The following is a 12,745-nucleotide window of genomic DNA, read 5'->3' on the forward strand; positions in this document are numbered from 1 at the left end:
AGCAATGACAGGCTATCCAACGCCACAATAAACCTGCGATTGTTCAAATCGGGGAAGGAGACCATGCAATGGGATCCTAAGGCATTTATTGCTCGTATTCAATATCCCAACAAACAGGACGATGCAAATTTTCAGAAAGTGTACGGTGTTCAGAGCTCTGACATGATTGCTGAATTGATACGTCTTTACAAAAGCAAAGAGAGTCTTATCCTAACTTTGAATGCACTTTGCAAGATGGTGAAGAATCGATTTCCTGACGCGTTTCAATACTATAACGCAGTGAGAAAGGTACTTAACAAGCAGAATAAGGAGGAAAAATTGGATAATGGGCTTACGCCTGAAGAAAAGAAGAAATACATTAGCTACCAAGAACTGATAGCGGTTCCACAAAAAGTCAAGAAGATTATCATGGATACATATGGCGAAATGGTCCTATCGAACAATGAGCTAAGCAAACCTACCAAAGCGAAACGAATTGCATATCTACGCCTTATTTTTGACTGTGTCACACTATATCTCAATGTCAATTATCCTCTGCGTCTCATATGGCCCTCAGTCTATCTGAAGAAAGTTGATAGTGGTAACTACCTCCAAGGAAACGAAGCTCTACTCGAATAATTTTAAGAACGTTCGCCTCATGGGTGCGCAAATTATTGATCTAGACGGAACAACGAACAATCTTATTGCTAAAGAATTAGCAATAAGATTGATCGTTGTTCAGGCTCTCTCGGGCAAACACCAACATATCTACTTTGGCGTGTTTACAACAATAGTCCAGGCGAATATGACAGTAATAATGGATTCAGTTCAGTTCTCTTAAAGCTCTTTGTAATACAATGGAAAGCCAACGAGCATGAACATGATCCGGCACATTGTTAAATCACATCTGATCCAATCACCAACATATGCGAAGCTTACTAATAGCGAAAAGCATGACCTTCACGCTAAGCTACTCCATAGCACGTTTGCTGCCAATACGAGCTACAACAAGATTGCAAACAGATTCACAGCATCAGAGGTTAGCGAGGAAGCTCCCGACTTTTCATATGAGCCAGCGCCTCAACCTCCATCACCTGCTAAGCCGGATACGTTCCATACCCCGCTACTCCATTCAAATATGTTGCCGAGGCTGTGATAAGCGCTCCGTTCATGTAAAAGCTGGTGGAACTAAAAGACCCGCTCACATCAAGTTGATAACCTGGAGAAGTGTATTGATACCGACATTACCTCCACTTTAATCGAGAGCCTTCTCGTATTATTAGCATCCAGGTATAGATCGCTTGCAGTACTTGATCGAATATCGCATGCGCCACCAGCACTTGCATTACCGATGGTGAGCGTGCTTACAGCTGTTGAGTTAGTAAATAAAGCAACATTGCCTCCAGCACTCTGTGTGTGAGTGATACCTGAACCCGACAGATTTAAACTAGATAATGTACCAACGCTCGTCATGTTTGGTTAAGCTGGAGTAAGCAAAGTTCCAGTCAATGATGTTGCGCTGAGAGAATTTATTCCAGCGATATTTAGGCTACTGTCAACAACCAAAGCTTTGTTTGCGGAAGCTATCCCCGCAGTGATACCGGTGATAGATGTTATATCAGCCGAAAAGCAACTGCAACTCCATTGATGTTAATTGCGGTAGCGTTTATAGATCCATCTACTTCTAACTTATACGTTCCAGATGGTGCTACGGTTCCAATTCTCACGTTCTGGCTAAGGTCCATCCATATTGCAATTGCATTGCCTGAACAGATACGAAAAGGATGTTGCGAGATTGCTCCGAACCTAGGCGCGATGTTTGACATTTCGAGCACACAGTTCATTGGCGTAGTAAGACTGTTTGTCCAACGCGCATAGCTTGCAATGTGACTCCTGACAGTGAACTGAGATCAACAGCAGCTCCTGCAATCGTCAACGATCCACAGTCGAGATTACCTGCTACAGCCAATGAACTGAAGACTCCAGTCCCACCGAGTTTCTGGTATCTCTTTCCAGCGGTGGCGATGGTCAAGTAATCATTTGATCCAATGCAAAAAGCGCTATTGAAGACGGGACTATTGGTTGTTGGTGGAAGAGAAGACACTTTGATTACTTGTATATACAATCACAGAAATATGATTAACTTCTTGAAGCGATAGATAAAAAAAAGCTCAAGAAATATCCAAAGAATGACCATTTTGAATTACCTTTCAGGCTCTGCGAAGCGAGTCCATCGGGCAGTGGCAAATCCAACACCGTCCTCTATACCATAGCTCAGCTTAGCAAATGCTTTACAAAGATCGTCATCTGCACGAAAACGAATGAGACGCTCTACGATCATCTCAAGGATACCATCGATGACGTCGAGATTGTTGAAAATGGAGTAGTTCCAGCAATGAGCGATTATGACTCTGAGACGAGCAAACTCGTTATATTTGATGATTTGGTGCTCGAACCAAAGAAGACTCAAGCTCAAATCGGTCAATACTTCATCAGAGGCCGCAAACTAGGGTGGGTATGATCTACATTAGTCAGAGCTACTTTGGTATTCCACAGACGATTCGCATCAGCAGCCAATATGTGGTTCTCGGCCGTTGACCCAACGAGATCTTGCAATTATTTGCCGCGACTTTCCAAGTGATATGCCAGTCAAAGAATTTATTGATCTCTACAAGCGAGTAACATCTGAGAAGATGAGCACTATGTTAATGGACATCATCGAAAGAAAGATCTATCGCAATGTCATCGAGTATATCTGCGAAAGGTAATCACATCGTCGAGTCATATTTTTTTTGTCTCATTGGCAAACGAATACACACGTTAGGATCGATAATCTGCAACGGACGCATGTCTTAATCATAGAAGCTCAACGTGATCTCGTTTTTGGTTCCTTGCATCGGACAATATGCAATACCTTGACCTTGTGACGTGGTAAAAAGTCCGCCGAATCCTACTTCAGCGCTTGTGGAGGTGTGGGGAACTAAATTGTTGCTTGCAATTGGGTTATAAAGATTAGACAGCCCTAGAATTACAGCAGCGACAGGAGGCGTGACGTTGCAGTTGATGGCATAAACGCTCGTAGTTTGAGCAGCAAAATATACACCATTGGATAGCCCAACGATAGCTCCAAATCCAGAGTTATCAATTTGAAGCTGAGGACTGTATGCAGTGGCTGGCATTGCTGGTAAGCCGCTTGCTGCTGTGTATCCAGTGACATTCTTTACATACAGCATCATGAGCTGAATCGCATACGCGGATGGATTCTCAACACACGAGACGAAGTAGTAGTATTCACCGGTCGTGTTGTTGGTCAGATACAAGTTGTTTTGATTGTTGACGTTCAACAAAACTGGAAATGACATTTTGATTTGCTCATATATACACAAGTGAAGAAAATGCCTCGACGTAAAAAAATTCGCAGGGAGATGATGCCACAACCAATGGATATTGACGGTGATGGTGTCACCTGCGGAACTGTTAAGCCGCTTGGACCCTCCAAGACAGACCATGGCTCCACAAATATTGAGACTCTGACGAAGCAACTGGAGAAGGTAAATGTTAGCCAACTCGCCAAGGAGCAAAAAAGGCAAAGAAGCCCAAATACATTGATACGAGTAAGCTACTCACCTTCAAGCGTGACTCTAAGAGAGCTGCATCATCCGCTTGAATTGGGTATAATAATTTGCTGAAAATACTCCTTTCTCATACAGCTTGTCAAGAAGTTGCTTCATTTCCTTTTAATGCCTGGATTATCATCTCCAATAGCTGTAGCTCCTTGTAGCATTTTCAAGCGTTTACTACACCATCCAGCTGCTCATTGTACGCCGAATCAAATTCTCGTGACTTGATATGACATTTGCCCAAGCAATATCTCATAAAGTCTTGCTCAGGCTCGTCGAGAAGACTTAAGAGATGCTTGTCGAAGCTCTGCTCATCTTCAATCAGGTGCCATAAATCAACGAACGCATGAGCGACGAGCATAGTCTTCAGATTTACAAGTGTTTTTCCGCTTCGTAGACGCGCGTGCAATCCATTGAAAATCATAACATGTGGACCCCGTTTGGACGTCATTTGGATGTGATTTGCTTTTTATATTGGGTGTATTCATATTACTTCTCGATTTTAATTTCAAGTGATTTATCACTGCCTGTTGGAGTGAAATTTCCATGAAATATGCGTTCCCTACGTGCTTTAGAGCGTGTTTGCGGCTTAGCAGGTGATGGAGGTTGAGGCGCTGGCTCATATGAGAAGTCAGGAGCTTCCTCGCTGACCTCTGATGCCGTGGATCTGCTTGCAATCTTATTGTAGCTAGTATTGGCAGCAAACGGGCTATGGAGTAGCTTAGCGTGAAGGTCATGTTTTTCTCTATTAGTAAGCTTCGCATATGTTGGTGATTGGATCAGATATGATTCAACAATGTGACGGATCATGTTCATGCTCGTTGGCTTTCCATTGTATTACGAAGAGCTTTAAGAGAACTGAACTGAATCCATTATTACTGTCATATTCGCCTGGACTATTGTTGTAAACACGCCAAAGTAGCTTTGCTGGTGTTTGCCCGAGAGAGCCTGAAAGAAAATGAAGAAAGTTAGCAATAAGATTGTTCGTTGTTCCATCTAGATCAATAATTTGCGCACCCATGAGGCGAACGTTCTTAAAATTGGGGCGAACGTTCTTAAAATTGTTCGAGTAGAGCTTCGTTCCTTGGAGGTAGTTACCACCATCAACTTTATTCAGATAGACTGAGGGCCATATGAGACGCAGAGAATAATTGACATTGAGATATAGTGTGACATAGTCAAAAATAAGGCGTAGATTATCAATTCGTTTCGCTTTGGTAAGTTTGCTTAGCTCATTGTTTGATAGGAACATTTCGCCATATGTATCCATGATAATCTTCTTGACTTTTTGTGGAACTGCTATCAGTTCTTGGTAGCTAATGTATTTCTTCTTTTCTTCAGGCGTGAGCTCATTATCCAATTTTTCCTCCTTATTCTGCTTGTTAAGTACCTTTCTCACTGCGTTATAGTATTGAAACGCGTCAGGAAATCGATTCTTCACCATCTTGCAAAGTGCATTCAAAGTTAGGATAAGACTCTCTTTGCTTTTGTAAAGACGTATCAATTCAGCAATCATGTCAGAGCTCTGAACACCATACACTTTCTGAAAATTTGCATCGTCCTGTTTGTTGGGATATTGAATACGAGCAATAAATTCCTTAGGATCCCATTGCATGGTCTCCTTCCCCGATTTGAACAATCGCAGGTTCATTGTGGCTTTGGATAGCCTGTCATTGCTCATTTCGAGATCGCGAATAATTATTAGTTTTAGTTCATCTAGATTCTGAGTTTTGGATTTAAGCTTTGACATGTTGTTTATTTCGTGCTTATATATAAGTGATCGCAGCTAACGCGATTGCTTCGAAATCTGCTAAGACGTATAAAGAGTTTCGTGTCAGCCTTAGCCACGCGCAGGCCTTAAAGGTTTTGTATGGAAAGCCTGTACGATTGACGCATGCTCAGCTTAATGCTGGTCCTACCCACTATATTGGACCCGAAAAGTACAAGAAGCTTGTCAAAGCGAATGAATCTGGTAAAGGAACGACTTTACATATGACTCACGGTGAAGGTTTACGTACGCATCAATCTGGACTCGATGGAAGTAGATCTTTGGAGAGATTTATGGAATGGCGTGAAAGAAGCCGGAAAATCAATTTGGGGGGTTTTGAAAAATAATTGGAAACCATTTGCAGGCTCTGTAATGGATACAGTTGCTGATATCACCGCACCAGAAACCGGTGGATTCAGTCACGAAATCCGTAAAGGAGTAAAGCAATTAACTGGGGCTGGCATGACTCAACCTCGTCGCAATCGTCGTATTGCTGCCTCGGCAAGCTTTCGACTTGGTTAAAGTCAATAGGAAAGAAGAATCCATAAGGCGTGGCTCCACTTTCTTTGTATCGCTTGAATGTGATACGCTTGTCCAACGTCGATATCTTCTCACAAAATTTTGATCGCTTATCAGGGACTTTACCAGTTGTCTCGCCACCTTTGATAATGCTGATACATAATATCTTTCTCCACGCAATATTGGCCTTGCGACTCAGTGTGTACGATTCCATTTAGTCCCGATTCATTAAGTTCATTGACATAGTTGGCAATGCCCTCATGGCTAGCAGTTGTCATAGAATCATAGATAGGCGTTCGAAAGAAGGATTTTGGCTTGGGGCTGGCAGACCGCTTCAAATATGTGTCGAATTTGCTCATCTCATTCACATTTTGATCATATCATCAATCAGCTTTCCATAATAGACCTTGTTGTGCTGTTCCACTATATCTACATCGAAAATTGTCATCTTGTCTTCGACGATGCCAATCAAGTTGTTGGAAGCACCAATAAATTCAGTGATGTTGCCATGTGCTTCTTCTTCATGGTAGAGCTTTCGACTAGATTGTACGGACTCGGTGATAGCAGACTTCATTCGCTCAAGACAATTACGAAACGAGCGCTTATCGCCCGCAATTTCCTCAAACCAGCACAATTTTTTATGTCGAAGTTGCGGCGATCCACGCTCGCTAAAGACATTAAGACGCTGAGTCATGTGAGTATTTGCTGTTTTCAGAAGACTAGTGAAGAGCTTGAAGAAATTAGACTTCCCCAATTGCTTCTCCATTGAATATAACACGAGCATAACCTTCGTCTTGTTGTCTGGACAGTGGCAAAGGCTACCAATATACTCCATCAACCACTGGTATCTCTCAGGATGATTGAAGCAAACGATACATTTCAGGTAATCAATTGACACTGGGTGCAAGTCAGATTCGGTAATTTGTTCGTGCAAATCCTTCGCCAGTAGTGGATTTGCTAAGCTGAATGTCTCCATGCCATTTGGATCATGTTCCCATTTGCAGACAGTATTTGCAAACTTGTGGAATGGAGCCGTATTGAGAAGGTCAGACAGCTTGATGGAACGTGGCTTCTTGTTTTCAATGAACTGAATTTGCACCTTGAAGCAGTTCTTTGGATCATATGCCTTGATCACAAAATTATCGTCCCGTTGGCTTATGCTTGTAGTAGGTGATATCGGTTCCTTCAAAGACGTAGAACTCGTGAATGAAGTAGAGTACAAATCGTTTAAGCACATGAAGAGACTCGAAGCTAGTAGTTTTCAACATCTTCTCGAAAGTACAAAAATTTAAATCAAAGTCACGGTTGGGCTTGTTCTCGATTACTAGATACTTCTCCGCCCAATATTCAAGCTCATCGATCTCAAATGATGTATCAACCATGGCTGAACGCATGTCGTCAATTGTTCGGCCAGTTAATTCCACCAGTTGAGTTAGTGCTGCCAACTTCCGCTCAGATTTGAATGTCAATTCGAAATCATGATCAGGTGTGGAAAGCTCAAACGTCTTCGAAGTGGAAGTTTTCCTTGGCTCTTTGATTTCATATTCATCTTTCCATTGCTTGTATGCAGCAGAATTACAGCCAGCAGCAACCCCTATCAATTTGTCTTCGTTCAGTGATGGATTATACTTGGAACCAAACCAATCATCGAAATCTTTAGTAGCACACTCCTTGTTGAAACGCATTACTTGTTGTTTGATTACACATAGATATGTCTTGCGCATCAAGTACCAATCAGAATGAGGTGGACGAGGAAAGAATCCAGCGAGATTTCACACGTTTTGGTTGTTGCTGAACCAAATATTGTGAATCATCATGTATAATTTATATAATCGATTATCGTAGATTTAGTTGCAGTGCAGTATTCCACACCGCATTCAACGGTCACTTTTCCAAATGATTCACGGTCTTCACTGGACTTAAAGAAGAAATTGCTAAGTATATATGATCCATCCAGCTCATTGAGTTGATATTGCAAGAGGTAAGTGTATCTGTAACGGGGTACGTAGCCCTAAGTGTACCCTGGTTACATGAAGTGTGACACGTCATACTTCGGGATATTTGGTACAAAGTACCAAGGTCGTTCAAAGCCAACCAACGGCTAACCACATTGCATTTCTATAGGTGGCATATAGTTTGTATTAAACCAAGCTTTATCTACCTATAAATATACTCAGTTTACATTCTACCTTAATTAGGTTACTTCGCTTTCTTTTGAATAAAGAGGGGACCTGTGAGCTGCCGTTCACTGAGAGTTTGTATACTCTCGGAAGATAACTTCCTCTAGCGCAAGGTGCTGTGTGACCCCGTCACACTTGGTAGCACTCGTAGTCAATCCACGCCACCGCGGGTAGACTACCTGAACCTCTTCGAAGTTCATTGCCACGGATAGGAGCGACTTCTCCCATATGAATGACTCTCAGTTCGAGTCGGTTCGGAAGGTGGCAGGCATCGTCGGGATGGAGGCCCTGCAGAGCCTGGTGGTGTCAACATCGGCCGAGCAGATCGAGCGCGTCAATGCGTTCGAAGCGTACGAGCAGGGCCTCATCGCGCATGTGCGGGAGAACCTACAGGCTCCGGCGGCGGAAGCAAATCCGCCTCACCCGCAGCCAATACAGCTGAAGGTTAAGCAGTACGAAGGGAAGGAAGGCGAGAACCTTCACTTCTGGGTCCGAGAAGTAGAGCTCGCGATGGACGCGGCTCTGATCTCGACCGAGCAACTTCGTGTTGCTTTTGCACTCTCCAACCTTAGTGGCCGTGCTAAGAGTTGGGTGTACACACGGGAAGCAATATCCCCTGGATGTAAAACATCCAGGGGATATTGCTTGGGCTCAGCTTTGTGAACAGCTCCGAGCCGCGTTCCTTACGGCGAGCTTCGAGTACCGCCAGCGTTCGCGCTTCCTCTCGTGTAAACAAGAAAGGCGCGAACTGCACGAGTATGTGCAAGAGATACGGGGCCTCACCGTGTCCCTAGTGGGAAACCACTCATCGAACACATCAAGATGACTGTGTTCATGGACGGCCCCGCACGCACTCACCTGTTCCGGGTGCAGTCAAGCACCCTTGAAGAGGCGACTCAAGTGGCTCTTCAAGAAGCGTACCGCCATCGCCAGGCGCGTACGCCGGCCTCAGCGTGGCCTGGGAGTGCCTTGTCGGCCCCCGGTCGAACAAGCTCCAACGGAACAGTTCCTATGGAACTCGGGTCCACCGATCAGCGGGATAGCCGCTGCTTCGGCTGCGGGAAGATGGGTCACTTCAAGCGCGACAGTCCCGCGGAAAGACTCCGCAGACGGTCCTTCTCCAAGCCCGCTCTCAAGGGTCGCTGGCAGGAGCCAGGATCCAGGGGAACGCCGGGAACCAGTAGGGGCGGGGCGCCCTACTGGGGAAGAACTAAGTCTTCGTGATGAAAGCGCGGGTGGCGCGTACCACGGGAACTTAGCCCCTGAGAGTTTTCGCACTCTCGAATCGGCGAAGAACAGCGGCGGGCTGCTCGTAGTACACGGATGCGTACGGGGATACGATCATCCCTCTAGAATCTTGATCGATTCTGGGGCGTCGAAGAATTTCGCACGCCGCCAGACTTTTGCTCGCACCAGCAACAAGCTGTCCGATGCTTTGAGAGAAAGCAAGGGCAACGGGACGGTGTCAGTGCAACTGGCCGACGGGAAGGTCGTCACTGTCCCCAACGTCCAAGTGAATCTGGCCGTCAAGTTTGAAGAATTTGACAGCCTCGAACAGTTCACTATTCTCGATATGGATCCATATGATATGATCCTGGGTATGCCCTGGCTTGAGAAGCACGAGCCCTGGATCTACTGGCGAGGCAAGGCAATCGGTGCTAGCCACCCTGTGCAGTCCGACAGAGCATTGGTGAGTCATGTTCCCACCTCTGTCAGGACCCGGGGCGCCGGCAAGGGCTGCCAGGGTACCAAAGCATCCGGCAGGTGCTTGGGAGTCGTCGACGTATATGACGACTCCGAGGATGTTTTGATGATGACCGCGCCCAGAAAAGGCGCTGGCCAAGTGGGTAACTTAGGTCCACAGGCGGGTAACTTTGTTCCGCAGACAGCTGCAGCTGTCATGGACACCGAGAACAGTGTGTTCAGAGTGGGTAACAGAGTTCCACTCACGGTCGCCCAGACCTTAACGGAAGAGGGAGACGTCGGATACGCTTCCTGTGTGGGTAACCCAGTGCCACACGCGGTCGCTCAGACCTTAACTGAAGAGGAAGACGTCGGATACGCTTCCTGTGTGGGTAACACAGTGCCACACGCGGTCGCCCAGACCTAAACTGAAGAGGAAGGCGTTGAACACGCTTCCTGTGTGGGTACCACAGTACCACACGAGGCCACGAGTGCCTCGGATGTCGTAGCGACGACATCCCTAAACGTGGGCAGCAAAGCTCCCCGTTACAGCCGCCGTCGGCAACGACGCCGCCGCCGCCTGAAGTCGGATCCATACTTCGTTCAGATCTACGTCGCTTCAAGCGACTCGAAAGTCCCGAGCCCCTCCGACAAGGCCGGTGGAAGAGTGTTATCACGTCTTCGATGGCGAGACCGGAATACCCGTCAAGGCATCTGGTGTCCACTTGGAACTGTTGCCAGAAGTTGTAGAGATACTGAACCTGGCGGAGAATGACCGGTTGAGTCTTTCCTGGCCAACTTCAAGGCTGGATAGATTGCTGAGATGGTGCTCACGAGACCTGAGAGCACTCAGGAGGAGCTGAACTCCTCCTCTGTCTTGGACGAGAACGTCCTGGAAGACCTAAACAAGCAGCGTCAGACGCACTTGGGTTCTGAGATCCTTAAGAACCCCAAGGATCCGGTGTATCCTTTGGTGACAGAGTATGCGGACGTGGTGAACAATCACCGATCCAACTCCCACGGGATCGAGGCGTACGGCACAAAGTATTGTGTCACGAGGCAATGGCCTCTCCCGTCCGAACAGTGCGAGGTCATTGATGCCTTCTTCGCCGCGAAAGCGAAGGCAGGCATGGTGCGGGAGTCGAAATCCCCGCACTCGACGCCGACGTTCTGCGTTCGGAAGCCGAACAGTAAGTGATGTCTGGCTCACGCTTATAACAAGCTGAAAAGCGCAACGGTGCCGGCCCAAACACCAATCCCACGAAAGGATGTGCTGTTGAACAGCATGGCCGGGAGCGTACTGTACAGTGCGCTGGATTTGGTAGACGGATACTACCAGATCCTAATGCGAGAGAGCGACATCCCGCTCACCGCGGTAAGCACTCCAAGCGGCATGCTTTGGGAGTGGCTCGTCATGCCGCAGGGCTTGTCTAACGCCCCGGCGACGTTCAATCGCCTGGTGACGCAATTGTTCCGCCCTTTGCGTACCTCCGTACAGACGTACTTCGACGACATATTCGTCCATAGCCGTGCCGAGGGAGGCAAGACGGCCATGGAGGTGCATCTAGGACACCTCCGTCGAGTGCTGGACGTAATGCGAGCGAACAAGCTCTACGCCAACATCGACAAGTGCGTTTTCGCGTCACCAGATATTAAAGTTCTCGGTTGCTTCGTAAGCAACGTGGGCGTTTGGGCTGATCCAGACAAGGTCAAGGCCATAGCAATCTGGCCGACGCCCCAATCCTTGAAGGATCTTCGAAAGTGGTTGGGCTTGGCCAACTACCTTCACAAGTACAGCGCAGGGTACGCGGGCTTCGCTAAGCCCTTGTCGAGCCTCCTTCAGAAGGACATCGACTGGCGCTGCGAGCAAGAGCACCAGGATGCTTTTGACAGCATCAAGGTCAGTCTCCAAGAGGCCCCTGTCCTGGCCCTGCCGGATCAGACGAAGCCGTTTAGCGTAGTCTGCGATGCCTCCGATTACGCCATCGGATGTGCATTGCTGCAGACCGGCACGGCTGTACACGAACGAGTCATCTCGTTCTAGTCCTGGTAGTTCAAAGCCGCCGAGCGGAACTACCCTGTCCACGACAAGGAGCTCCTGGCAATGAAATATGTCCTTGTGAAGCTTCGTGTTCACCTTCTGGGCTCTCGGTCCTTCGTAATCTACACAGACCACGCATCCTTGAGGACGGTGACAACTCGCCTCACCTCTCCCAAAGGATGGCGAGGTGGCTGTCCTTCTTCGCGGAGTACAACTTCCGCGTCGAATCCAAGCCGGGCAAGCTCAACGTGCTTGCGGACGCCCTCTCGCAGTGTCCTGATTAGAGTTGGCTCACATCACGCGGGTGACAACGGATCTATATGATCGGATACGCACGGCGTATCGGGACGATGAGGCTGTCGCGCCTATCGTCAAGTTCCTTATGGCAGGAGCGAGCGCAAAGGCCGACTGGCTCTCGTCGCGACAGCGCTCACGGCTCCACCCATATGAGTTGAAGGATGGCCTCCTCTATAACCGGGTGGAGCCCACAGAACCTCCACGGGTGGTCGTACCCAATGACGAGGATCTGAAGTTCGATATCCTCGCAAAGGCGCACGACGCGCCCTCCGGCGGCCACTTGGGCCGCGAGAAGATCTTTCTGTCGGTCTCTCAGTCCTTCGGGTGGACCCACATGTACAAGTGGGCCGCCCGGTACGTTAAGACATGCAAAACATGCCAGCGGGTCAAGCCCGCAGAACACTCTTCGGCTCCACTACAGAGCCTGCCCGTACCGGCTGACTGTTGGAAGTCGATGAGTCTTGACTTCATCTTTGGGCTTCCCGCCGACGGACACGGCAACACCGGAATTTTGGTGTTCGTGTGTCGGCTGAGCAAGATGGTACACCTTGCTCCGGTTCCCGTCACTGTTACGGGCGAACAAACCGCAAGGTTGTTCGTCGATGGCGTGTTCCGTTATCACGGGCTCCCGGAGCCGATTGTCTCGGACCGAGACCCG

At 47.6% G+C, this 12,745-nt stretch overlaps 1 protein-coding gene across 1 annotated transcript; it reads right to left on the reverse strand.

The window, feature by feature from the left end:
• Window positions 1-4,088: 4,088 nt before the first annotated feature.
• PITG_13697 (uncharacterized protein) lies at window positions 4,089-5,043 on the reverse strand (the record flags this gene model as incomplete). The annotated part of the gene is made up of 4 exons (XM_002899358.1): window positions 4,089-4,424; window positions 4,510-4,632; window positions 4,723-4,977; window positions 5,041-5,043. 4 exons carry the CDS (start codon window positions 5,041-5,043, stop codon window positions 4,089-4,091), a joined length of 717 nt encoding a protein of 238 aa, XP_002899404.1.
• Between the last annotated feature and the right edge of the window lie 7,702 nt (window positions 5,044-12,745).

The sequence above is a fragment of the Phytophthora infestans genome, genomic scaffold, assembly GCF_000142945.1.
Source record: "Phytophthora infestans T30-4 supercont1.30 genomic scaffold, whole genome shotgun sequence".
NCBI lineage: Eukaryota > Oomycota > Peronosporomycetes > Peronosporales > Peronosporaceae > Phytophthora > Phytophthora infestans.